The 21,598-nt window shown below is 45.0% G+C and overlaps 1 protein-coding gene across 3 annotated transcripts in view; it reads right to left on the bottom strand.

Annotated features, from left to right (window-relative positions):
- The window catches only part of ST8SIA1 (ST8 alpha-N-acetyl-neuraminide alpha-2,8-sialyltransferase 1), a 129,135-nt gene extending 111,559 nt beyond the window's left edge, over nucleotides 1-17,576 (bottom strand). For 2 of the 3 annotated variants that reach the window (XM_037020306.2, XM_037020307.2), the window contains exon 1: nucleotides 17,189-17,576. In XM_037020306.2, coding sequence (XP_036876201.1) covers nucleotides 17,189-17,424 — 236 coding nt within the window. In that variant the 5' untranslated portion in view covers nucleotides 17,425-17,576. The other variant, XM_037020308.2, reaches the window with a different exon arrangement.
- Between the last annotated feature and the right edge of the window lie 4,022 nt (nucleotides 17,577-21,598).

Raw genomic sequence — 21,598 nt, 5'->3', positions numbered from 1 at the left:
TTGCAGAAGCAGAAAAACGTATTTCAGGGATGTTTGTTAAGCCACTGTTGATTTTTTAAAAAGAAAACAAAAACAAAAACACCATGGTCACTGGAATGGAATTTTATATTCTCTCCATCTCTTTTTTTTATAAGATAGTATTGCTTTCTGCTACGCATACTAAACGAGGTATCTACTGACAAATGGGTGGGAAAAGAAGAAAGTTGTTAAAAACAACCTTTATATGATTTGATTTTTAATAAATATATTAGGTCTCTATCAGTATATAACAAATTACTCCAAAACTCAGCAGCGTCAAACCGCAAAGACTGATTTTCTCCCACAGTCTCTGAGGTCGGCTGGTCTGAGCTGGACGGTTCTGGCTCAGGGCCTCTCAGGAACTCACAGTCAGGTTGTCAGCTGGGGCTGCAGCCACGAAAAGCTGGAGGATCCACTTCCCAGTTCACTTAGGTGGCTGTTGGCTGCTCGAGTTCCTCACCGGCTGCAGGTCGGACACCTCAGTTCTTTACCATGTGCTCCCCACCGTAAGATGCCCAAGTGTCCCCAGTGTGACAGTGGGCCTCTCCCGGACCAAGTGACCCCTCCCCAGAGACTGCGAGAACCCAAAATGCGAGCCACCATCTTTATAACCTAATCTCAAAAGTGACAGACCTTTACTTCTGCAATATTGTAATCTATTCTAGAAATGAGTCCCTAAACCCAGCCTACACTCAAAGAGAGGATGACACACGGAGACAAGGAGGTGGGAATTATCGGGAACCATCTTAGGAGCAATCGCTATATAATGGATATATGAGGTGTGTCTAGGTGTTTCTATGATATAGCTATAAACATATACAAAAGGTGATTCCACATCCCAATTTGCTTTGAAATGGTCCTAGTTTATGCCTGTTGCCCTGGAATAATGATATTATTTTACCTCCAATATTGGATAATAAACTGTACTCTGAATGGGAAAATGTCTGAGAGGATACACATCAAAACACTGTTTACCTCTAGGGAGGGAGTTTGAGAAGACTTTGCATTTGCTTGGGTTAAGTTTTAGCTTTTACTATAAAAATACATTATCTTAATAAAGAAGTTCCCCAACACAGAAATTACACATTAGATCTCTAGATTATCTTTTGGAATAACTCAAAATATTATCACATAGATACCATTTCAGAGACAATGACTGCATTTGAAAGAAAAGTCCCTGGGGATTTCAGCATTGGAGAGAAGAAAAAAGAATAATTTCCCTGCACAAGTGACATAGAAAAAAGTCCCCGTGTGTCTGGCCTTTCTACTCCTGTTCTTCACAGTTGTATGGTTTTTACTTCCTATAACCACGGCGCAGTTGCTATCATTTCTTAGCATCTGTGTCATAGATACATGGGAAATAAGCAAATGGGCTATGATGGCTAGATAGGAGAGAAAGAAAAAAAAGAACCCTTAACTAAGCCACTACGATGAATGAGAGATGTTAAGCATACGAAGAAAAGCAGGAGATACCTGGAGAAATCCAAACCACTGCTTTATTTGCAGGATCCTTGAGGAGTGGGTGATGAAAACAGCCTTAGATATTAACAAGAGCAAAATACAGCAAATATTACTAATTCACCTTCCTAGAATGAAATTTTGCCATTTGACATTCTTTTCTTTGTGTTAAAGCATGGCAAAATAAGGAGGTATCAGGCTGTAACTTGAAGCCCTGAATATCAGTGTTGGCCTTACTGCAAAGGGGCAGTTCAGCATAGTAAGGGGCCCTACAGCACTAAAGCCCATGAACCCCAGGGTCAGAAAGACCATTTACCAACTGCATAACCCTGAGCAAGTTCCTCAAGCTCTTTCTGTTTCAGTTTCTCCATCAATAAAGAGGGCCATCATAGTCTTTTCAAAGTATGGCACTGGAATAACTGGACATTCACAAGCAAACAAACTGAGCCGACCCAGACCCATAGACCTAACACCCTTTATGAAAATTAACTCAAAATGGATCATGGGCCTAGGTACAAAACGCAAAGCTATAAAACTCTTAGAAGATAACATAGGAGAAAACCTAAATGACCTTGGGTATGGCAATGACATTTTAGATACAACACCAAGGACACAGTCCATGAAAGAAATAGTTGATAAGCTGGACTCCACAAAAATATAGATCTTTTGCTCTGCAAAAGATATTATCAAAAGAATGAGAAGACAAGCCACAGACTGGGAGAAAATATCTGCAAAGACACAGCTGATAAATGACTGTTATCCGATAAATGACTGTTATCCACAATATACAAAGAACTCATCAAACTCAATAAGGAAACAAACAATTTTTAAATGGGCCAAAACAAACAAACAAAATTATAGACACTGAGAATAGGCTGGGGATTGCCAGAGGTGGGAGGTGGGGGTTGGGTGAAAAAGGTGGAGGGGGTCAAAAGGTACAAACTTCCAGTTATAAAATTGAGTCAGTCCTGGAGACACAGTATCAGCGTGGTGACTACAGTTAATAATACTATATTGTATGTTTACAAGTTGCTAAGAGAGTAAGTCTTAAAAGCTTTCATTATAAGTAAAAAAACTTTTTTAACTGTGTGGTGATGGATGTTAGCTAGAGGTTGTTGTGGTGATCCTTCTGCAATACACACCAATATCAAATCATTACATTGTACACCTAAATTTAATGTAATGTTATGTGTCAATTATATCTCATTTTTTTTTAACATGGGCTGAAGGCCTTAACAGACACCTCACCTCATGGCATATAAGCATATGAAAAGATGCTCCACATCATATGTCATCAGGGAAATGCAAATTAAAACAACGTTACACTACACACTTCTCAGAATGGCCAGAAATCTGGAAGGCTGACATCACCGAATGCTTGGGAGGACTGCTGAGCAACAGGAACTCGCACTCAGTGCTGATAAGAGTGCAGAATGATACAGCTTTGGAAGACACTTTGGTGGTTTCTTACAAAATTAAACATATTCTTACCATAAAATCCAGCAATCATTTCCCTGGGTATTTACTCACAGGAGCTGGAAATACACCCACACAAAAACCTGTACACACCTGTTTAGAGCAGCGTTATCCCTAACTGGCAAAACTCTGAAGCAAACAAGATGTCCTTCAGCAGGTAAAGGATAAACAAACGGTGGTACAGCCAGACAGTGGACTATTACGGAGTGCTAAAATGCAACGATTTATCAAGCCATGAAACGACATGGAGGAAACATAAATGCATATTATGAAGTGAAAGAAGCCAATATGAAGAAGGTTACTTGTTGTAGGATTCCAACTATGTGACATAATGGGGAAAGGTAAAACTATGGAGACAATAAAAAGCTCAGTGGTTGGGCTGGGGGAGGGGGGTGATAAACAAGCGGCACACAGAGGATTCCTGGGGCAGTGTAACTGCTCTGTGTGATCCTGCAATGATCCACATCACTATACATTTGTTCAAACTTAAAGAATGTACAAAAAAAGAGAATGAACCCTAGGGTAAACTATGGACTCTGGGTGACAATGATGTGTCAATGTAGGTCCCTCAATTGTAACAAACGTCCCTCCCTGGGGGTAGGGGAATGTGGATAATGGGCATGTTATATACCTGCAGGGGCAAAAGGTACATGGGAAAGCTCTGTACCTTCCTCTTAATTTTGCTATGAACCTAAAAATGCTCTAAAAAAAAAAAAAAACAGGACCGAAACTCCCAGCCTGCTTGTGGGGACTTTTAAGGAGGAAGGGAAGCATGAGCCGAGGAATGAGGGTGGTGTCTGAAAGCCGTGGACAACCTTCAGCCGGCAGCCAGCAGGGAAATGGCAACGTCCCTCAAAGCGCCACAAGGAAATGAATTCTGCCAACAACCTGGAGCAGGAAGGGAATGGATCTTCCTGTGGAGCCTCTGGAAAGGAATGCAGCCTGCTGACACTGGGATTTTAACCCTCTGAAACCCACATTAGACTTCTGTTCCACAGAAACATAAAATAATTTGTGTGGTTTGCGGGGGGAGGGGAGGGACTATCTTAGAAGGCTATTACAATGATGTTAATATACATGAAGTATTTAAGAGGGCCTGACACACAGTTAGCATTCATTAAATGCTACCTCTCAGCACCGCCTACAGTCTAAATGGCCTTAGGGAAATCATTACTCACAGCCTGATTCTTTGTAAAATAAGGACAATAATGTCTCCCTCATAGAGTATTTGTTAACGCTATGTGATAATGCTGTGTGAAGTGCTTAAAATACTGCCTGGCATATGGCAGACACAAAATAACTAACAACTATACTATTAAAAATAACATCAATTATTTTCTGAAAAATAGAGCTGATATTAAAATCTAGGGTTAGATTTCCTGATGGAGCACCACACATGAAAGCATCTCGCATTGTGCTTGCACCAATGTGATTGGTGACGGACATGTCAATAGCAACTTAATTCTCCAGAGTGCATCTCTATTTTAAGTCCAAAGAGAATCTGGGGGACTGCTTATAAGTTATAAATCTTGAAATATGATACACTAAGAGCAATCGTCTGACTTCTTTAGCAGTTCTTTCTTTTTGTAACTGGATGGCCAGTGTGATTACATGCCGGAATCATGGCTGACAAGCTGGAGACACAGCTGCTACTCATTCTGAGCTGAGAGAGCCAGTGGATGGATATATGGCCCACCCGCCCCCAGAACCACTCCTCAATCCTGGTCAACATAAAAGTAAAACTGGGAGCGAGAGGAGCCTGCTGAGCATCTCATGAGGACTGGACGGCCTGGCTGCAGGGGGAACTCCCCAGCTGGCTTCTGCTTAGCCAGCATACCCAAGCTTCCTGAACAGGAAGAAAAAGGAAACGAGAAAGGTTTTTGTAATGGTACAAAAACTTATTCCGAAGACAGGTATAACGAAATAGGAGATCTATTCCTTTTACTTGGGAATTATGGTCACAGGCCAAAACTGAGAGCAACTTGTGCTAAGTACCCCATTCTGCAAGTTCAGAAAGCCGCCAGCAGTCGGAGCCCGCCCCCTCTCTACAGGGTGTCTAAGGGGCACCAAAGCAAGAGAAACAGCCCTGCCACCATGCAGCTGCTTTCTCCTTGGAAAGGACCTGAACTACGAGCAGCCTTGGGAACGCCCGTGCCAGGGAGGCTACTGCCTCTCCATGCCCCGGACAGGAGAGACGAGTGCTTTCCGTCGCGGCCACCAGGGAGGAAGGAGGGGCAGGGCAGGTTCCAAACGAACCGCCTGTAGAGACGGAGAGGGTGTGCAATAAAGGGCAACAGTTCACAGCGCTTGTTCACTGCACTGGCCTGGAGCTATCGGTGTGAAAGTTAATACAGAGAAACCTCACTAAGACCCAGCAGAGAGGCCGGAAAGGGAGGCTGTCATCAGGCCATACCACTCCAGGAACAAGGACTGTCAATCACAGACCCCCGACTCGAAGACTGAATCACCAATCACAGGGCCCCACGGGGAAACACGGACATTGCCCCTCCTGCAAGGAATTCACCACCCCAGCAACGGAATCCGGAAGGACCGGCACGGCCCTGAACTCTTGCTTTTCCCCAATGGGCTTTAGTTCAAAACAGCCCCTCCCAACTTCCTCCTTCTCCATAAAATAAAGGTCCTCGTCTTGGTTTGTTTGGACTAGCCTATGTAGCTTCCTTGTCCCAAGTTGCAATTCTCTGCTGTTCTTGAATAAATCCTTTTTTTGCTGGTAAAGTAACTACTTAAGGTCAACCCTAGAAAGGAGAAACAAATAGAAAAAAATATGGTGGGGCAGAGAGTGGGTGGCCGTGAACAAAACCCTTTGGTGTGGCAAGGATGGGGGGTTGCCTGCGGACAGAGTATTTTTTACCAATTCGTGTTCCACCTAGAAGGCTGCCCACCACGCCAAGGAACTAGGGCAGTTTGCTCTCAGAAGACGGGTCAGCTTGTCAGGGTTCACGCGAGAAGCCACACTCACCAACAGAGACAGAGCTATGAATATTCATATGCCCCCTGCCAATGAGAAGAAAGCAGCTCCCAGTGGGGGCGGAGCGCAGCTCTTGGCAGAAAATGCGCTTCACGCTGCCGCTCCACCCTCCAAACTCCTGGAGGGTCAGGGGCAGCCGAGCAGGCAGGGGTGGTAGCTACGGGAGTTTTCACTGTGCTTTAAAATAAGCAAAACTGAGCTAAATGCCAGAATACGACTGTCACAATAATCAACGTGGATGAAAATTGATAAAATCTGGCCAAGGTGGTCCGAGACCCACTGAAGCCCGCTAAGTGGGGTGGAGAGTCAGGGTCAGAGGTACATTCTACATGGCACAGTTGTTGTAGTTATTAGGAAAAAATAAAACGCCTTTGTGCTTTTACCCCAAATTGAGACTCCTCAATCCACAGCCTCCTATTTCCCGGCCGCCCCGCCCCTCCCCCTCAAGCGCCCTGTCCTTTTCTCCACAGCGCAGGAGGGCTGGTTGGGTGGAGATGAGTTACAGAGTGAACAGTCCCCACCCAGGCCAGCCTGCCGCTCAGTCTCTTATTCTATCAGTCACTGAGTTTTGCTTTTCCCCCACGGACTCTAATATCTTACAGCAAAGTTTTAAAGGGCCCTTCCTCTCTCACATTTCCCATGTTGCACAGGGTCATCAGAATCAGAAGCTACACCACAGAACTGCACACCGGCCTCTGGCCTCACCATCACAATGCTGGCTAGACCAGAGTGGACCAGAGGAGGGACTTGGCCCTCTCGGGTCTGTACTAAATACAGACACAGCTAAAGTCTGCGAGGGAACTTCAACGGGGCTTGTTTTTCCTCCATAAAAAGGAGTTGAGTGACTTTTTTGGAGAATATCACTGTTCTTTTTATAAAGTATGCCCGGTGCTCATGCCCTGGGGCGAATGAACATGTCCTCTGGGCCAACTACTTTATTCTCAGCCCCTAGCAATCAGCCAGCCACACAGAAGGCACTGAACAGAATTTGCTGAACAGAGGAATGAACAAAGGAGTGAAAAAAATGGATCGGTAGTGAATGTTTGTACATGGAATCTTCGCATGAGGCAATAAATGGAACTACCCCTGAAAGGTATTCAGGTGATGTCTACAAGCCTTTCAGACAATCGAATGTTTTCATTCACACAGCTAATATTTAATTAGACATTTAACAAGACTATGATGAAGGAGAGGAGGCAGAGAAGTAAAACCAAGACTCGATTTCTGAACCTAAAGCACCCAACCAATGGTGTGCACAGCTGCTTCAAATGGGTGCAAGGGAGAAGGTAAAGATGATACAGGCCAGTGTCACCCAATCACCAACACCCAACCTCCAAAAACCCCACCCAACAAAATATCATCATGGGCTCCTTGTGCCTTTTTGCTGCACCCTCACCCTCCACACAGGTACATATGGTCTGCTCCAGATTCTAGCCCAAGGCTCTTAATTTTACAAAACAGAAAATGACTTTAAAATAACAGTCATAAAACAGAACTGTTTACTTAAAATGTTTTCCTTGAAATCTGTATTTATCATAAGCGAAAGTTCATTTTCCTTTTTAAAATTAGTCTTTGAAATTGCTGAGGTCCTAGAAAAATGATGCAAGTGGATCCATAAAGGCATTTCTTTTTAAACGTAAATGAAACACCAAGCTAGTTATCAACTGTACTGTACATGGAGAGGATAACCATGACAGATAAAATAAAGGTACACACTCCAGTGCGCTAAATAAATTCCTCTTAGCGAGGTCTCCACGTTGCTTAGCAGGGGAGGCTGCCACTGTGCATGAGCAGTTGTATGGGAATCTTTCCCAAATTGCTTTGGCCTCCTGGAAATTTCCTGAGGAGAATTTCATCATATAATATTGATAATTGTATGTTTCATATTTATACAATCACTACCCAAACTGAAATGGAAGAAACCTCAAACCTGCCCTTACCTAAAGTCAAGATTTTCTATGAACAACAAGGAAACCAGTTATAAGAACTGATGGTAGGGGGGGAAAAACCTGTGAAGAAACTACTTTTAGAAATTTAAACTATGAAAATAAACAGATTAATGTTTAAGACAAAAACACAAAGATGTCCATCACAGCATTATTTATAAAGGTGAGAAATTACAATAACATGAATATCCAATAACAGTGGATTAGTTGAATAAATTAACTATCCTAACCCAGGAAAATCTCACAGCCCCTAAAAAGGGATAATGTTGAACAGTGGTACTCAAAAGATATTCAGAATACACTGTCAAACTCATATTTTCATTTTATACACACACACACACACAGAAACATTGAATGGTCTGATGCAGTATATACCAAAATATGGGCAATGTTTGTCTCCAGTCACTTCTACAAAGGAAAATCGTGCTGCTCTTACTGAAATTCCAACTTTGAGAAAGCAGAACTCTTTAAGGAGGCTTTTGATTTCTCCTGCCCCCTATATGCCAAATCTATATGAAGAAATATTTAAAGAACAAAACCTGTGTCAAATTTTGATCTCCTTTTTAAGGATCCTTTTGTAGAAAGTAATTTGTTCCAATATGGTAACATTAAAAAAACACAAACTCACAGTTAATAATTTTTCTCCAAAATGAAAATCATAAAGCTATCTTATCACAAGCTTCAAAGTTAAAGATTAATTAATTACATGGCAAATGTTTTTAAAAAGTATCATTGAGTGAATAAAAGAGGACATAAAACTAAATATACAAAATACACACAATTTAGTAATGCACACATATGTGAACAACTTTGCCAAAAAGAAACAGTGTTCACAATGAGTATTTCTGAGGGATAGAATTATCAGTGTTTCTTTCTCCTTTTTATTACATTTCAAACATTTCTACAGCAAGTATCTATTACTTCCAAAACCAGACAAATAATGAACATTATAAATTTTTAGGTAAGCATGGGGGACATGGAAGAATATTTGTTCTATCAATGATTAAAACAAGCAATTTGTCCAAATAAAAAAAAAAGCCCTTTCTCATTACATTCACTTGGAAATCTCTGGTTGTATACTGTTTCTTAAGCCCTGAATAATGGAGAAAGTGTCGCTGTGAATTCATTTCAGCTTCCTCCTGGCACCTAATTAAGGGAGTGACACAGCTCGTATGGTCTGGGCGGCTTCCCCCTCACGCAGTGCCACAGCCAGAAGACAGGCCCAGAAAGGGAGAGAATCAGTCGCTTCAAAACTCAGTATAATCATCTGAAACAAATTATAACCCTTGGAACATCCTAAAGAAATCTATTACTAGATTTCTTACTGACTTCACCAATGACACTAGCTAGACTGTAAATTTTGCCCAATCAGGACCATGTCTTACTTTCATCACTGTATTCCAGTGCCTACCTGTGAAGCAACAGGCACTTGGTAAATGTGGATGAACAAATAGGTGATTTGTGGCCGGGCTCTTCTGCTCTCTTCCTTAAAAATCTGCTGGCCACTTTATGGCATCCTTAGTCCTAACGCTATGGAAAAAAGGGTGTCACAAGGTCACATTTCACTGTCATATATTCCATGACTGAAGGTACAAGAAACAGGCACAGCATGTATCCCAGGAAGCAGCTTTTCTCATCATTATGGCTTAATAATTAGCAATTATTCAGCACCTAATCCTCTGAGGCTAAGTACTGCCACCCACAGCTAAGGCTCTGGATGGCCAAGTAAATTTTTCAAGGTCACAAAGTTAATAAACGACAGAACCAGAATTAAAACCTGATTCTCTGTGGCCCCAAAGTCTGGACCCTTCTTAGATGGGAACAAGCATCCTGTCATCTCAAGCCACATGAGGATGGCTATGGATTCTACACTAATTACCTCACTTAATGAGCAGCAAAAGCCTACGAAGTGGGTTGGCACAGTATACCATTTTTCAGTTGACAAAACAAAGCAACAGAGGGGTAAAGCAACTTGCCCAAGGTCACACAGCTCCCAATGGAGCCAAAACAGAATGAAATGCTAAAAGCACTGTATTTTTCTAGAGATCTATCAACTCCATCACAAAGGGTTGCTTTAATGATACAGAGTCAGCATCACTTCCATTCACAATCGTGACAAGAAAAACAACTTTTATGTCTCTTGAGTCGCAGCCTACACATTTTACAGTATAATCTGGCTCACACCCAGAGACTGGACATTTAGATATGGATTTGAGTTTAGGATGCCCACCATCACTTCCCACTTTATTCTTCCCAAGGCACATTTCAAAACAACCACTTAGACTTAAGGTGGTGAGAAGTTAGTGGCCTCACCCCCAACATCTGTACACGCTACCCTGTTCTCCATCTCCTGCTCACTCACGACCTGGGATGGGGAACTGCCCTTCCCCCAGCTCACTGCACCCCTCGATTCTGGGATCCATAAGTAATGAGTAATAAATCTTGTGACTCCAACTCCTATATGTGGGTGTCCTGAAACTGCTTCTTCAATTTGCACTCCCCAAAGTGGAAGCTCAGATGCTGAGGAGCTCCCTGCCGCCTTGCATGGCAGCTTGTGCCTCCTCTTTCAGAAGGTTGTAATCTGCATATTCTTTTTTTCTTTAATCTGCGTATTCTTATTTCAATATATCAGCTCCAGCTTCCTACCACAACTTTGCCAACACACCAACTGGCCATGAGCTACACTAACACTTATAGCTATTCAACTGGTTCGACTAGCTCCCCAAATACTCCTCTCCAAAATGAAGACTAATACACCTTCATTTGGGTTCTATCGTCCCGTCCTTTTTCCTGAACAAACATGCCTGAAGAACAACCTGGAATGCCAGATTCAAATTTAGGCTTCTCAAACTTGAAGTTTGGGACCGGGATGTGTTGTCACAGGAAGAGCCCCCAGGCCACGTGTACACGGGAACCCACCCAGGCCCATATCCAAGTTCCTTCCACAGTGTCCCCATCCTGCAAAGAGCTGCTCCTTGGTCACCCCTTAATGGGGCAGGCCACTCTCCAGATGAGGGATGGGGAATGTCCTGTGCAGGCAGGCAGCCTGTGGAGATGGGCTTGCTCATCTGAGCCAGGAATTCCAGGCTCTACAAAGACTTTGCACCATTGAGAAGGGGTGAAAGCAGGGGAGGAGCAGAGTGGGTCCGCCAGAACACAGGACACGGAGCATGAATGAGCTCCTGTTGCCAGGGTCTAAGGGGGATTCTGATTAGAACCCTTGCCAGCTCCCACACAGCTTTCAATAGAGACAGCTGCTTATAGTAAATTTCCCAAAAACATTCCCCCTCCCCACCCTTCCCTAATCAAGACCTGGCCATCTATCAAAATATATTCACTCCTCTGCTAGTACTCAAAGAATTTATATATAAGTTTATAGTTTCTAAATTTAGCTGTTAATTACATGATATTTTCTGTATTTTAAAAATCCTGTCAACCGCGTTGGTTTTGCTTTTCTAAAGCAGTGACTCTCAACCGGGGGCAATTTTTCCCCCCAGGAGACATTCTGCTAAGTCTGGAGACATAGTGGGCTGTCTCACTTAGTGGAGAGAGGCCGTGGATGCTGGTAAACATTCTACAGTGTGCAGGACAGCCCCGTCCACAACAAAGAATTACACAGCTCAGAACGTAAGCAGTAGCACTGAGACTGGGAAACCCTGCCCTAGAGCAGGAACTCTTCTGAGAATAGAGAGAATGTCATTTACTCCTATGATCCCCTCATCTGGTCCCACACATTTCTAAAGTATTCATGCAGGCAGTAACTCAACGAAGACTGGTGTGCTAGGGACTGTGCTCAGCTCGGGGAATATAAATATGAATGAGTCAGCAAAAAAGGCAGACAAACTGCTACTTTTAATCTAGCATGGAAAACGCACCTGTCACTACCAGGTATGGGTGCATTTACCTGTGTATGTTTCCCTTCATTAGTCCATACATTTCAAGAAAGTAAGAATTTTGTTAAGTTCACTGTTCTATGTTCCAGTAGCTTCTATGGTTAATAGTGGTAGACATATTGTAGCAGATATTTTGGGTAACTGAAAGAAATGCAATAATATGCACAAGGTATTTTTTAAAAAACAGAGATGAGATGCTTCTAATAGCCTAGAGAGGCAGGAAGGAGTAAGGGAAGGGAAGCTGCCTTGAGGAAAGCTAATATGGATTAAGTACTAAACATATGCCAGAAACAGTTCTGAGCCATTTTCAATGTATTACCTATTCTAAACGCACAGCAATCCTACAAGAAGCCAAATGAGGAAATGGACAAGGAAGGCTGACATGCTCAAGAGCACAGCGAATGGTGGATCAGGATTTGAGCAGAGCGAACTTCAGAACCTTTGCTCCTAAGCATGATTAAGTTCTATCAAGAGATAAGTAAGAATTGGCCAGATAAAGGGCGGGGTTGCCCTTGAAGGGAAGGCACTCCAGATAGAGGGAATTACCCAAGCACAGCCAACACAGCCTGGCTCATTTCAGGAACTGTAACGCTTACCAATACTACTGCAGCATGAAGAGGGACACCGATGAAAGACGATATTAGAGAAGTAATCATGGCCAGATGACAAGAGGTATAGGCAGCAGTGCTTCCCTTATCCAAAATTAACAGGGAACAAGCATAAAGCTTAGAATCAAACAACTCTGGGTTGGAAACGCAACCCCACCATTTTGTTAATGGATCTCTCTGAGCCCCCATTTCTGCATCTGTAAAACAAAGAACATAGGAATACCCACTTTATAAAGCAGCTACTGGAACACAAGGTAACAGATACTAACACTCTGTGTCCAGTCAGTGTGCGTGATTTATCTCTATTTGTGGTTATTACTAACATTTTTTCACTTTTCTAAATGCACAACATAACTAAAGCTTATTTTCTTAAGTGCCAAACATATTAAGCCACCTTTTTCCTAAGCTACTTTTTAAGGTGAATTCCACGAATCCCTCCTGTCCCCAGGGCCCTTCTGCTGCCCTCAGGGTCCAGAAATCCCTGGAGCTGCCAGTGTCCATAGATTTCAAAGACAGGGACAGAAGAGAAGCCACACAACACTGAAATGTTCAGAGCAGTGTTTCGCTGAGAATTTGGGAAAGGCAAGAAGAATATGACTGCTTAGAGTAAAGGTTACCACCCAGTGAGTACACAGATTCTCAAAGCACCTTGGTGCAGCAGCACCTCTCCCCAAATCCACCAGGAACAGGGATGTGCCATCTGGGCCGGCAGCTGACACGCAGCCAGTGCCCTTGCGTGCTTGGGATTTATTCCCTTCTCGTGACCTGCACCACAAGCCCGTTCAGAGACTGCGACCTGGCTTCCACCTATCCTCCCCGCCTCCTTTTCTACTCTGTTCTCCATGGGTGTACTAACAACTTCCCCTTCAGGAAGCACACCAGGCAATCGCACACTTCCCCGCTTGGCCCAGGTACTGTTCTCTCTGCCGGGAACAACCTTCTGCCCTCACCTCTTATGACCACCCCACCTTATCCTTCAAGGCTTAGTACAAACACGGCCCCCTCTGATTTCCCTCTTCTGGTAAAATTAAATGCCCTGTTCTGAGGACCTCCCCAGCCCTTTGCCTGTATTTCTATAGTCATAACGACCGTGTACATAGCAAACATCATTCTAGGTGCTTTCCGTATGCTATCAGGTAAGTTTCACTACATGCTTGTAAGAAATTATTACAAACCCCATTTCATAAATGGGGGTATGGAAGCTCTGAGAACTGAATTTATCAGTCATCACACATGTAGAAAGGGATATAGGCAGAATTTCAACCATGTTCTGACAGTTCCCAAATCCTAGTAAGTTTTTCATTCTGCTCTGTCGCCTCTCTGACGGCCAGTTGGTTAGCTAGCTGTATACACAGATGCCTAACCCGTGGGATTGCAGCAAACTCAAGGATAGCAGGGTCTGGGCATGCTCATCCTTATAAATGTGGATAATAATGCATCCATTCATACAAGGTTCTTAGGAAGATTAAATGAGACATCACATTAAAGCACTTAGCATGAGGCCATGCTGATAAGTACCTGATAATTTGCAGGTTTTGTTGTTATTGTTATGTTATTAGCATGTCAGGTTCATGAATAAAGCCTTGCACATAAGTTTTGAGCTGAAGTTTATTTCTGAAAAGCAAATGAAATGCCAACCCTGCACAGCAGATGATGCTATAAGACCTGATAAAAGAAACAAATGCCATTTGGGTTTGGTTAATTCCCCACACTACTTGACTATTCAGTCAGAGGCAATGAGAGTTACGTGCAAACTTTAAGTTTCTGTGACAGAGTCAACCGACTTCTTTATCTTTCTATTGTCATGTGGATCTCAGGAAAGTTTCCTGTTTAGTTCAAAACTCTTGCAGTTTTGTTCCATTCTTGCCTAGGTGATGTGTCATGACTTCCCTCTGAGAAGTCAGTACTTAACCAGTTCTGAGCTAGGAGAAGAAAAATCACAAGAATAAATGGAAGCACAAGAGAGCAAAATGGAATCTGAAATTCTGGTGCAACACTCTTTTTTGTCCTCATAGCATTTAAATCATCCCATCTCTTTACTTGGTTGTTTTTGCCAGTCACCCACTAGGTGTCACAGAGCTATCTGTCCGTCCTGTGCATTTCCTAACTCACCAGCTGGTGCAGAGATGTTACTCATTAAACACTGGTCGATTGACTGATTGTAATTATTAACTTATGTATGTATATATGGACGTATTCATGGCACCATTCCATGGTTTACAAGTAAATGTGCCTATATCCCACACACAAGCCCATACTGTACATTTGTGAACATACATTTGTATTTGTGCAGAAAATATTCCAGACTGGGAAGCACAGATACCTGTTTCCCAAAGTTGTATCTCCTTAACATAACAAATGCTTCTGGCTGACTGTCTAACATTTGACAAACATACACAACTGTCCACATACAAACAATCCAGATATTTAAAAAACAGTGCATTTTATTAAACATGCAGACTAAAAAATTTTCACTTAACACACCTTGATATTTTACTATCTTTTAAAACTCCCCATCCCTTCTTATTAGCTTCCGAGTAAAGGGGGTGGTGGGGAGAGGAAAGATAGGCAGAATATGGACCACTAATGTTTCTCTGCAAATGTGGCAGGAAAAATGCTCCAAATTCCAATGGGCTGGCCGGCTGTCCTTACTTAAAGTGTAACATCTACAGAACATTATAATTTATAACACCATAATTGGGTAAATGTGCCAGACACTTGGCATCAGTTTTTTATTTAGACCTTATACCAACCCTGCATGGCAGACGATATTATCCCTGTTGATAAATAAGGAAACAAAGACTCAAAGAGCTGGACTAACTTGCCAGAGATACTCTGCTGCTTATCTAGTCATGGGACAGTCAGCCTAAAGCTGCAGGAGTCTACTTCCAAGCCCAAACTCTTTTCAATGAGCAACGGTGCCTCTTACACAGTTTCATAGATGCTAATATTGAGGGATATATATTTAGGCACTTTTTACAATGTATGGCTTTCAATAAGTAATTCTGCACACGGACACGCAGACCAAATGACAGCGAAAGCCACTGAAGATTACCCCAGGCTATAGACAGCAAGGGGTAAATGTGTCTCAGAAACCATCAGCCTGTGTTTATCAAAATACGAGACATTTTCCACTTGATTATGTCCTCCAAAAGGAATCTCTTCTCAAACAGAACTTCATTATTCCGACTCCTATACCAAAAAAAAAAAAAATGGACTCTTTCATTGCAACCCAATGGGAAGTTCTTAATTCATTTCCTTACGTTACTTGAAATGAAAGTGCTTTCTGTCTTTAGGGGAGAGGATTATTACTGGATGCTAATGTCTTCTGGGTGCTTTTGAGTCCAACAATCAATACCACGAAGGCAAGAGAGAATTAGTCCTTATGTACTTTAAAGGGGAATATGGTTACTTTTAACCTTAATGATAGCAGAGTTCTAAGAAGAGAGAGAAGGAAAGTCTTCCCTCCCAGTTTAAAGAATTCAGTGGCCTTCCCCTTCAAGAACTGGCTATTATCTCTCCGACCTTCTTTCCAGGAGCAGGTTTGACAGGAGAAAGGAAACCATGTATTTCAAAAGGTTTTTGTTTTTAATGCAAAGGTGTTTCTGAACATTTGTAACTACAGTTAAGAAAAATGTTTACGTTGCCCCTTGCGACCCAGACACTGCTTGGAAAGCTCCGATGCAGAGCAAAGGAAAGGCCTACCCACCCACCCCCAGCCCACTGCACTCTCAGGAAAAGCCAACGGAAGGGCATCTTCATCCAGGCACTGCAGGTGAGAGGGGCACCTGGCAGTGATGGCGGCACTGGGGTGTCCCTTCCTCATGTCCAGAGAAGTGGAGAGCAAGGGGAAGCAGCTCCTGCCTTCCTTTGAACCGAACTACACAACCCCTACTGCCAAGAACATATTTTTAGACACTTAAACTGCAATTCCCAGACAGGAAGGCAAACTACAACCTCTGAGGCATCCTCAGAGTTCAGATCTCCAACCTGGTTTCAGGTTTTTGTTTCACCTTCTGATTTCAAGTCATTTCCTAAAGTACATCTCCCATCCTCCAGAAGGCAGCCACAGTCTAAGCCAAGCAAAAGACCCGGGAACTTTAGAGCTTTACGGAAGGAAAATCCCACATTCCAAAGGTACATGACCTTGGGGAAGTAACTCCTCTTTCTGGAGACTGGGTTTGTGGGTAGAAGATGGGAATCTAAGAATGGCTGTTACCAGAGAATTGTTGAAACTTCAATAAAAATCACACAGGAGTCGGATCTCAGGAGGGCATCAGTAAGCGCCCTGGGTCTGTTCGGGACACTTTGCACAAAGCAGAGGGATCCTGGCTGGGTTTCCCTGTTCTCACCGCCCAGGACTTGCCCATCACTCCCTCATTAGTGAGTCATGTTACGAGCCATTCACCTAATCTCAGAGCCATTCACCTAATCTCAGGAAGACACCTCTCACCTGCTTCTCGTTCTCTACAGCTTCAAAGGTCTGCAGAGCCCAAGGGTCAAAGTTGGCCTGGGTTCTCCTTCCCACCGGTTATCCGCAAACCTTTGAATGCAATTCAAGCTTGGGAAGAAATATATACAGGCTTCACACGGGCAAAGCAGCTGTCTGCCCGCGTCTCGGGGTAAGGGATGGAGAAGGCACCTGCCTGAAGTCTCCGTTCGGAAATGACACGGAAAGAGTAGGACAAGAAGGACGGGAGGGGAGGGACGCCTCCGCGAGGCGGTGCTCGCCGGTGACCCTGTCCTCCAGGCACCGCGAGTAAAGGACGCGATGGGGAGGAGCCGCGAGGGCACAAGTACCTGAAGACTCTGGCCGCCGTCTGGTTCCTCCTCCACGCCGTGCCCTGTTGCAACACCCCCTGCACGATCTCCTTCTCGTTGGGCAGCCGGTACACTGGGAAGATGTAGAGCCAACAGAGGACCACGACGCAGAGCGCGCTGGCTCCCACCGGCAGCCGGATCCGCGGGAGCGTCCACGCCAGGACTGCCATGGCCCCTCTGGACGTGTGTCTCCGGGCCCGCCCGCAGGGGTTCATCTCAGCCCCGGGGTCCGGGGGGCGAGGGCCGGGGCCTCAGCACAGCGCTAGGGCGAAGTGGCAGCGGAGGGTGCCCCCGCGCCTGCCCCCAATGCACATGCACCTTTCGCTTTCTTTCTTCCACTCGCACGCACGCTTCTTCGGCCTCTAGGGCCCCAAAGGTCAGCGCAAGGATTTTTTTCTTTTTAAATGCAACTTTTCCAAGGATTTCTTTCTAGGGGAAGTGGCCGGAGAGCAAGTCACGAGCTATGGCCAGAGTCGCTTCCCCTGCAGAAGGCGGGCGCCGGGACCTCCGAGAGCGCGGAGCGCGGCGGCGGCGAGTAGCTCCCGCCGGCTCTGCGGCATCACGGCCGCTCGCGGCGCGGGTCCGGGCACAGGCTCGGCGCCCTCCCAGACATCTGGCCGCGGCGTCCCCTCCGAGAAGAGCTCCTGCGCCCTCCGCCGCTCTCCCCGCCTCCCGCGCCGCGGCGCCGCCAGGCACCCCCAGACGCGCGCCCCGCGCCGCGCCGCGCCAAGTCCTTGGAAATTTCCACGGCGGCCCGGGACCGCTACCCTGCGCCGGGCTTCTCCGCCTCGGCCGCCGGGGCCCGCGCTCCCCACCCCTCCCGGCGAAGAAAAGAACTCGCTCTCATCAGTTAATCTGCGGCGCGCCGCAGCCTTCCGCTGCGCCCCGGACTTCGCAGGCAAACGCCCGGGGATTGGTGGAAATCAAGGTTTCCCCCGCCTCCCCCACTCGCAAAACTGCCTCCTTCGACCCGTTCCGATCCGCGACGCTCGGCTGGAGCGCGCGCCCCTCTCCCGCCCTTGTTCCCTGGGGATGGAGGCAAGCAATAAAAATACCAGCCCCTGCATATATATACCCCTGAGTGCGGCAGACACCGGCCAATACCCCGAGCCTGCCGCACGCAGCCCCCGCGCTGGGGCTGTCACCCCGCTGCCGCCACCCTCGTCTCTCTCTGAGGGCTGGTGATCAACCCGCAGCGAGGCGCGGAGAGGCCGGCGGGGACGCGTCCCCGGGCCCCCACCCCCATTAGCCGATCCCGGAGGCGACCCCGTGAGCGCGCGCGCACACTCCCTCTCCGAGGCTGGCGGGGCCCGCCGCGCGCGCCCGAGGAGGTGCGTGCACACCGGGGTCCTCCGCCTGGCCGCCGCCCTGCAGGGAGAGGCGCTGCTGCATCCAGATGTGCGGGCAGCCGGGGAGGCCCGAGCACGCACACCTAGGACGTGACAGTGCCTTTCGCCTCTTCTGCCTTTAAGCTCACAGGGCTGTCTGTTCTTAGACGTCCTTCTCGCTCCACCCGCAAGATGATCGCAACCCTGGCATCGGAAAAGCGCCACCACCACCCACCCCCGGGCCCGCGCAGCGGAGGGATCCCCCCACAGTTAGCCATTTCTGCCCGCCCTGGCGGCCGTCGCACAGCTCGGGTACCTCCTAGCGGTTGCCTATTCCATTTGCCTAAGCATTTCGTCAAGCATAAAGTGTGCAGGGACAAAGAAATCGGCAGCCTGCTAACAGGGTCAGCTTAGTCATCACGAAACCAGAATCTAAGGCCATAGCTCCACTTGCTCAGCCGACCGGGCTGCCCGTCCAACGCAGGCTACACCGACTGCTGCGCACCCTGGTATCTTACCCCACATATATCCCCACCAGGAAGTGGACTTGCAAAGTTGATGGAAAGTTACTTACCAAAAACGACCAAAAGACCACCATAGCCCATTCCTCTAGCTCTACTATGATCTCTTCGGAGAATGACCCACTGCCCTCCCACTCACAGGCATGGCCCAGAAATCTCTCCTACTTTTGTGTACATCAGTAAACAAGGGAACCCGCGTAACCCCCAAGTTGCCTCTAGATCTCCTGATATGATGATCCCCTGAAGTCTTGAAAAGTAACCAACCCACCCTCTTCTTTTCTGGAAAGAAAGGGAAGGGGGGAACCTTTCCCCAAGTTGCCAGGGCTGTGGGTAAATCCTCTGCCACCCTTGTTCCTATAATTTAAACAAAACACAAACCATCCCGATTTTTCTTTCCCAAGTCCAAGGGATACTTGTAGACTAAATAACAAATACATAAACAACCACCAAAAATAAGACATATTGCAGTAATGAAGGGGCTATGTAAATGTTTCTCCATGAAATATCAAAAAATGTTTATTTTGATACATTCAACCATAATCTCAGTAACTTGAATAGTAAATATGAATTTAACCAGAAAAAGTAATACAATGATACTAAGGGAGGAATAAGATGGGGGGTATAAGATAAAACCTTCATCTTTCTTAGAACACAATATACAACCCATTTTTAAAAGAAAGATCAAGGAAAAGCCACCTAAGCACACTTTTTAGAATTATGGAGTAACTACCTACAGAAATAACAAAAAGAGCTGAAAAGCAATTGTCTCTATGGAGTAGGAAATGAGGGATGGAGCAAGGAGCACTATTTGTTTATTTTTGCATTTGTTTATTGATTTACTGTTTTAAGCCACTATCTGACTTTTTAAAATATGAGTTTCTATTCATTTTGTAAAATGAAAATTAAATCTAAAAAGAAAGAAAACAACTAAGAGGGACTCAAAAAGATATTCAGGGAGATCACTAAGTATGGGAGGCTTGCAGTAGAGACTACAAACAAAAAGTTGATGAGGGAACCATTTAGGAGATAAAACTGATGAGAGTTGGAGATGAATCTGAAAGCAGACATGAGGGCATGTGGGTGTTGAGGTAACTCAGAGGTTCTGGCTAAATGATAAAAGTGTTATTCTTAAAGACACTAAATGCTAGAAGAGGGGCAAGCTGGGTCCAAGGAGCCAAGCGCTTGTTTTGGACATGTGTATTCAAAGTACCTCTGAGACATCCCAATAGAAATATCATCTCACCAGGGATCTCTTTGTATCTGGAACTCAGAAGAGAGGTTTGGGCATGATGTATATTTGGAAGCCATGGGCCTGTAGATGGTGACATAGATGAAACTGATTAGTACAGGAAAACACCAGGAGAGAACAGCTGCCAGGACCGACCCGTGAACACCCAGTTACTGACAGAAGAGAATGAGTATGTAGGAGAGTTAGAAAAGAGTTGGCCCCAGAGATGGAATGAAAACCCAAAGAGTATGGTCCACAGAGGGCAAGGGAATAGAATATTGAATAGAGAAGGGCGTGATTACTGGTGTATGAGAATATATTTCCCTTCATAGAGTATATATTTTTGGGGTGATGGAAGGAGTCTGAAACCCATTATTTGGGGAGGAAATGGCCATTTTGGAATACAGCAACAGTTCTATGATTGGCACGCTTTAACGCTCCTAATCCTCACAACATCCCTTGCGAGGCACTCCCTAGCGTCATTCCCATTTCTCAAAGGAGTTTTTGAGGCATGTAGAAGTTAAACAATTTACACCATGTTACTCTTTTTCAAGGTCTGCCTAGAAATATCTTGAGGAAACCCTTTTTAAAAATGGGTAGTTTTAAAGGGATTCACCCTAAACAACAGAACTGAAGGGGTCTGGGTATCATTTTCCCCACTTATATTCAGAGATTGCCTCAAAAACGCAAGTTTATATTTTTACACTGAAAAGAATACATTAACTTTGAACATGGTAAATATTCATGTTTATATTAAATTAAGAAAATCCTACATCCCTAGGTTGTGGGTAGAAAGAATGAAAGATTAGTGTATTTACCCCACCTAATCTGTACTAAATTCTGGCAATTTGTTTTATCTTTAGAATCGGAATCTTCCCTTTTTGCTACTGCCTCAATTCTGCTTCTGATTTCCCTCTGTCTCCTAAAATTTTTTTGCCTGAAGTCCTTCCACTCATCCATCTGGTGTACCACTGACATATTTATCTTTCTAAGAAACTCTTTTAATTGCACCACCCTGCAGTTAAACAAGGACTCCCACTTACCTACATCTGTGTCGGAAGTCCATAGCTTAGCAAGCAAGAAGCCCCACAATCTCACCACCCTTGTCCCCAGCCTGGTAACCCCATGCAAAGCGTTGCCTCCAACCAAGTCTTTCTACTCCTTGTCCCTCCCTCTCTGGTGCTTGTTCATTCATGAAGGCCCTTCATTTGCAATTCTGTCTTACTTCCTCTGCCTACCCAGATTTCACCATCTTCTCAATCCTGTCCTTTTCATGAGTGTTTATTTTTTCCGCACAACGTTCTGGGCCATG

Source organism: Manis javanica, chromosome 15, assembly GCF_040802235.1.
Source record: "Manis javanica isolate MJ-LG chromosome 15, MJ_LKY, whole genome shotgun sequence".
In the NCBI taxonomy this organism is placed as follows: Eukaryota; Metazoa; Chordata; class Mammalia; order Pholidota; family Manidae; genus Manis; species Manis javanica.
The sequence above is the reverse complement of the archived record's forward strand: the minus strand, read 5'-3'. Positions and strand labels throughout refer to the sequence as shown.